The sequence below is a fragment of the Lolium perenne genome, chromosome 7 (genome assembly GCF_019359855.2).
Source record: "Lolium perenne isolate Kyuss_39 chromosome 7, Kyuss_2.0, whole genome shotgun sequence".
Lineage (NCBI taxonomy): Eukaryota > Viridiplantae > Streptophyta > Magnoliopsida > Poales > Poaceae > Lolium > Lolium perenne.
The window spans coordinates 33653377-33660248 of NC_067250.2; the positions used below are offsets into that span (position 1 = coordinate 33653377).

General features: G+C 44.7%; 1 protein-coding gene across 1 annotated transcript; it reads right to left on the reverse strand.

The window, feature by feature from the left end:
• Nucleotides 1-239: 239 nt before the first annotated feature.
• LOC127317870 (ubiquitin-conjugating enzyme E2 34) lies at nucleotides 240-6631 on the reverse strand. Its single transcript, XM_051348469.2, has 9 exons — nucleotides 6442-6631; nucleotides 6288-6342; nucleotides 2492-2530; nucleotides 2314-2377; nucleotides 2104-2165; nucleotides 1978-2017; nucleotides 1493-1520; nucleotides 1015-1106; nucleotides 240-709 (listed from the first exon to the last, which is right to left on the reverse strand). Exons 1-9 carry the CDS (start codon nucleotides 6496-6498, stop codon nucleotides 427-429), a joined length of 720 nt encoding a protein of 239 aa, XP_051204429.1. The 5' UTR covers nucleotides 6499-6631; the 3' UTR covers nucleotides 240-426.
• Nucleotides 6632-6872: the final 241 nt, after the last annotated feature.

Here is a 6872-nt window from a genome sequence, read left to right on the forward strand (position 1 = left end):
TAGAGTGCTGTCGCGAGTGATGTCATTGTGCGGGTGCCAATGTCTCCAGGCGTACGTCCCTGTGGGTACTCATACGACACAGATCGCTCTCCGCAATTGTTGTGGAAGTATTAGTTCGTCTAAATTAGAATGACTAGTCACTCGTGTCCTGAAAGAATTTTACATCTTTAGTATAAACTAACATGTCATGAATTAAATACGTTTGCAGCTGAGCAAAAGGAAAAAAAAAACAGGCAAGGTTAAAAAAATATACTCAAATAAAGGAGCTTGTAGAGTTTCTCGACAAGTGAGAATACGGTTCTACAGACTTCACCATCACAAGTTCATCACAAGGTAGTAATCCACGGATGAATGAGTTGCACAAACCAAGAGAAAGCTATACAAAATTACGGCCCCACCGTCACAATTTTATTGGACTTTTTACTGTCAAAGTTGCATCAGGGGCAAGGCCATCACCGCGCCAAATACAGAGACGATAAGCACCATCAGCCAAAAGGGCAGTCTCGTCTTCTGCTTCTTTTCGCCCCGGCCCTCTACCACTGGTTTTCCTACATTGTTCACCAAAGCTGCGGCCTCCTGGACAGCAGGAGGAGCTGGAGCAGGGTTATCCTGTGGCTCTGGCTCCGCTGCAGTTTGCTCCATTTCTTGCTGCTGGTTGTACTTCTCCACATACTCAGGAAATAATTTCCTGAAGTGTGGGCAATTTTTGCTGCGGAACAAGAGCAGTGTTTATGTAAGCTCATGGTCTAAAATAGGGAATAGTGCATGCCAGAAGGCATTACCAGCCATTTAGAAGTATATATACATCATGTTTCAGTGTAATACTAGTATGCAGTGATTTAGCACTGGTGAGCTCGTAGCATTTGGGAAATAGAGCATAATGAATTATTGAATAAGTGAATGAATGAGATATAACTACACTAAAGACTGAAAGTAACTATTGCGGACACCTAACATGCCTAGGCCAGAAGCACCTTTGTTCTGAAGAATTATCTTGCAGAGAAATGCATTTACCTCTCACAGTTGTAAGAAAGGGAAGCCTTTGCTAGACGCTTCTTCTCTCCATCTGTGCTCCTGATGCTTCCGGTGGTCAGAGCATCATCCATCTATACATACAAGAATAATTTTATCGTTCATACAACACAAGTCATGGAATTAATCATTTGAAACAATCAAATAGTTGCAAGGGATAGAAAATAGCAAGCTGTAACAAATAAATCGTATGTCATTGAAGCCCCAGAATACTACATTCAGGTGACTAGAATAAAAATTTAGTAAGATTATCAGTATAACAGAAGTTCCATCACAATACTGCATCCTTGCAAGTAAAATGACAATGTGGATTAACTGAACACTAAGAAGTATTGCTTGCAGTAGTAATGTGGTGCTTAGTAAGTTATGAGAGTAGTTCATTTCATAACGATATGTGAACAATTAAGAATGCAAACATTATTTTTGTTAAATTCAAGCTGATGAAAATGTAAGGACTCACCATAAATGATAGGAGCCCTGTTAGAATGCTGCAGCACAAGGAATATGTCAGACCAGCGATGAAAAAACAAGAATTCTCAATGTCAAAATACATTCACAACTTGACAACGAAAGGTAACTTCCATCCCTGGAAAAGTGAAGATACACTTTGATGTTCTTGTAAGCTCCACCCTCTTATTGTTAAATTTGAACTTTTTCCCACTTTCAAGCAACCAAAAAAGCATGATTCACGAAGGTTCATATAGCGTAACAGTAATTGATGTTGAACAATGCAAGTAACTGAAAGGCCATAAACTAATGTAGCTGAAACTGAAACAGGAAAACACCTTATGGGCGCATATCAATGTTCAAACTTAGGAGCTGAAAAGTACGGACTAGTTTAGATACCCAAAAATAGTTAAAGAAGCTCAATGAAGGATTTATTCCATGGGGAAAGAGAGAACACTTTATACTCGCTGACTCAGCTAGATATCATTGCGAGCATACCTTGCTACAGACCACATTGGATTCCAAGATTCTGGATGAACTGTAAAAACAAAGTAATACGGGAATCTTTCAAAACACGATTGAATACACAAGGAAATTAAGATGTGATTACACCATGATGCTTACAGTCGCTCATTGATAGGCATATCCGTTTGTGAGGGGCAAACCTGCCGCTGGGGGTTGTCATGCTGAACAACAAAGACAAACTATAAGTAAAAGAGCAAAGTTAAGAGGAATTCATTACTTCTAATACGTGTGTATTTATGTTCTATTTTTACATCTTAGTAAGAAAGACATCATATAAGAAAAACAACCAATGAGCAAATGTTTCAGTACCTAATACTTGGAGGTTTAAAAGGGTAATCTGATGGAAATTTGAGCTTTCCGTAGTAATATCCACCTTCAGGAGAAAAAAGTGTGAAAACTATGTTATATATTAAATAATAGGGCAGTATACTGACTGGAGTAGGGCAGTGCCTAAAAGATAGAAGTTCCACATATGCATCATAGTTACCTTCAAAGGGTGTGCCCACACTTCCTTCAAGTACAAAGTCTGGCATAAAAAGACAAAAAAAAAAGTAAGACATGAGCTTAAAAAGAGCGAAAAAGATAGACAGCACCGAAAACAAGCATGCCGGTAGCGCAAGAGCGAAAAGATAGACAGCATTGAAAACAAGCATGCCAGTAACACGCATGACATATAATCGGGAGATCGACAAGGAGTAGACTTGCAGCAAAGCTTGATGCGACAAAAAAAAAACTCTTGTATTATGACAGTCATGTGGCCAGAACAAAGATTAAGTGCCGTTCGACAAGTTGCGACTTGTCGCACGCTTGTCTACAGGTCGCAACCTGATTGTCGATAAGCTGGAGCGACACGACAAGTTAATTGTCGATCGACAAGTTGACAAGTCGACGACTAATCACGACTTGTTTGTCAACGACAAGTTCTTTTTTGAGCTGAAAACTGTAGGGGAGGCCCCGACAGTAAAATTTTATTGAAGATATAAAATATGTATTGTACAAGGAATGAGGAGGAGGTCAAGCAACAAGTTGTAGGCTGGGAAATAAAAATGCCATCTCGTCCCGTGAAACCCTATCTAAACAGATCATGCCCTCCCAGGCTCCCACCCAGCCACCGCCCCTCGCCTGGACGCTCCCCTCTCGCCGCCCCTCACCTGGCTGCCGCCGGCTTGCAGCCGGTGCTCCCGCCGCCTCCTCTCATTTGATTGTAGGCTGCTGGCTCGTGGATAAGTGAAGGGCCTGCCTGCTAGACGAATTTGTCACAGTATCAGGTTCCTCACCACTCCACATGCCCTCAAAATTTAGTAGGAGTACAGTAAGTAGAATACTTACTGTGTATCTTTACTAGTTACAGGTCAATACATATCGACTTGTCTACCCCTTGTCGAGACTTGTCACGACTTGTCAGCTTGTCGGTACCCAAGCGACAAGTTGCGACACGTAATCCTTGGGCCAGAATACAAACCAGGCAACCAGGGATACTTTATTGTCACTGATATGTGTGACATTTGTTAAAATATGAGTAGCTAAATTTAGACCATACAGAAATCTCAATTTCAAAATGACAACATATTGACAAACACATTCATTTACTTTGCTTACGTTTACATAAGCCTAGAATGTCCAAAGTTGCCACAAAAATTTACACATCAAGAACAGCAGAGGCATGAAGCATATCACCATTTCAGGCAATTAACCACAAATACAATGTTCCATCTCAACAGAAGTTACCACGAACCTTCAATATGTAATAAACCCATCAGAGCATCTGTAGTAGATGCTCAAAATTTGGTCCTCTATCTCCATATACACGTCTTTAGACAATCCCAGATTTTAAGCAGCTCTTCTATATACAGGACATCTATATTCTCTCTCTAATATTTTAATAGTACCTTAAACTACCATTCAACAGCTATATTTTCAACCGTGACTTTTATATCTAGCAACTGATGAAGCACTATAGCTGGGACAAAGAACTTCGAATGCATCCAGCAACTGATGTAACAATATAGCTATATTTTCAACCGTGACTTCTCAAATGTATCTAGAAACTGATGAAACAATATAGCTGGGACAAAGAATTTCAAATGTATCTACCAACTGTTGATACAATATAGCATTACTGGAAGCTCTGATCCGTGTACTGGAAACATATAGTAGCATGGCACCATATCTTTCATACTTTATGTTGGATAGCCATCAACTTGGCCCATAACCCCTATCTGTGTGAAGGAGATTGTCACTTTCGCCATGTGCTGCCGTCAGTTGGGAGGAAAGGAAACAAACCAGGACAATTAGAGGTTTCATCCCAGCATGGCTCGATCACGAGAAGCGGCCCACGTCACCGCCCAGACGCCGCAGCCTGGGAGCGAAGGGAACTAGAGAAAACGGTTCAGTTCTCTCCAAGCCCAACTAAGTTTTTTTCCTTTAGCAACACAGCGATGTCTACCAGGTCACCACATAAGGTAGGCCCTCATTGCCAGGTAACCCCATATGCTGTTAGGCTGGCTACAGTGGGAGTATCATAGTTAGTATCATGCATGCCATGTTGGCAAAAGGCTGATGTGACACAGCAATTAATGAAGAGAGAGGTGATAGTGGTATCATAATATGATACAGTATTCTTGGAGTCTGATAGCTGCAATCCAGGCCAATTTGCCTGACCAAGTTCTACATACAAGGAGAGAGACTGGAGCAAACATCCAAGGGTGGTGCGTTGCCAAGATAAAAAGAGAGCGCAGAACAATTCGGCTCATGAGCTAGCTGGTTTCATTAGAAACATAGTGGTGATGTCTAGACATCATATGTACCTAAGCCAGTTCAGTGTGCTGCAATCCGCAACAAGTATACTAGTAATATTAAGAAGAGAGCAGACCCCACTGTCCCATTCTTCCCCGTGTGTATTTCTGCTGCTGTTGCTCTCTCAGTTCTTCCCCACTGACCAGCGCTTTGACCCCTCTCCTCAGTTACACCTGGCTCCATCTACACCGAGGCCCAGGTGCAGCGGCACCGCCCAGCCCCTCCTGTTCCCAGGTGCAGCCGTGCAGCCCTGGCCACTACTGCTCTCTCTCTCATCACTTTCTTCTTCACCACAACAAGCCCACAACGGGCTGGCCCCTCCTCCCCTCCCATTCCAAGGTGAGGCAGTGGCCCCAGTCCCGTCCCTCTCATCCCCACTGAGACAAGCCCCAGAGCTCTGTCGGCACTCCGTCCAACCTGGAGGCTGATGCGAAGAACCTGCTGGATCCATCCGGAAGTGGTGCGGAGTTGGCCAGATCCAGCAGCACGGTGAGCGGCCGTGTCCCTGTACCCCTCTCATCTCTCCCTCACCCTAGACAAATTGTCCTGGTCTCCAACGGCTCCGGATAGGGGTGGGAACAAGGCTCAAAGGAGCAGTTGCTCACCTCCTAGTTTGGACAATGTCGCTAGGTCATTACTTACCTCCCTAGTTTGGACAAAGCAACTAGGTTGTCCACAGCTGGATGATCTCCAAATTAAGATAACCTGTTAGACGAGCTGCTCTTAGACCATTGCAGCTTGATACGAAAGAGTACCAGGTCTCGGTCATCGCTGCAGTGGTACAAACCATTCTAATTCTATACCAACGCAAATCTGGTGGCGAATAATGTGTACAGATGGGAGGTAGTGATGCAAGACAGTGGTGCAACTCCATGAGTCTGCGATGATTGTTGATAAATTTCCAGTAAAGCATCAAATATAATGTTGACCACCATATATATACGCTAATAACCCATGCCCTCCCAGCCACTGCCATAAGAACATCCAACTTTGGTTACTGTATGGAGCAAGTCCATACCAAACAAAAGTAATACTGAAGCTAAATAAGCTATTCTAACGAGTTGTTAGCATCTCTACGACCTGTGAGTCTGGGCTATTCTTCCAGGAGCTAAGGAAAGCTCAAACTTACCCAACCCATAAACCAAATTTACAGCACAGTTTTCAACAAAAAAAAAAAAAGAACAGCGGAATAATTTGTATCTTAACAAATACAATAGGTGGCGACAGAGACACGTTAAGCAGATTAGCCCAGCAGTAATGTGCCTATACCACAAATGGGCAAACATAAGCATGCCAATACCTAAATAAATCAAGCAGAAACTAAGACTTCATATCTTACACCAACATAAGGCACATGCGTAGAGTATACCAGATACATCAACTACTAGCACCACACAAAAAAACACCAATCGCCAAACTCGAAACATCCTCCATTAATTTAATTTTAAACGACGGTGAAAATCAATCAGTGGGAAGAAGCTACTTACGCCACTCCAATATGTCGTTGGGCAGCGGGCGGGCCACGATCTGCGGCGGCGGCTCCTGCAGCGCAACGAATCGCGTCAGAGACCCACCAAAACCGAAACAAATCGGTTCAATCGACTCGAACCGAAGCGGGCCAGGGAGAGGCGAGCTGCTGACCTTGCAGAGCGCGTGGTACTCCTTCTGGAGGCGCTTGAGGCAGCCCTTGTCGGCCATGGCCAAAACCCTAGGCGGCCGCGGCGGGCACCGAACCCCTCCCTAGCTGCTCGAATCCGCCCCCCGCGCGCGCGCCCCTCGATCGACGGCGGAGGCAGCGCGATCCCGAGGCGGCTAATCGGGGGCGGGAGGCCGGGGATCGGATTGGGGATTTGGCGGAATCGGGCGGCGCGGGTGGGGTGGGGGATCGGCGGCCGCGTTCCCCGGTGGAGGGGCCTAGGCTAGGCTACGGGGAGCGACAGCGTACGGAGGAATAGAGAGAGAGATGGGGGAAATCGACCGGGGATTTTATCGATGCTGCCCGATTTGCCTCGAGATTCGGGCGGCCGTGACGTGGCCGGTCAGGGCGGGCCGTTGGGTCGCACGCGTTTTCT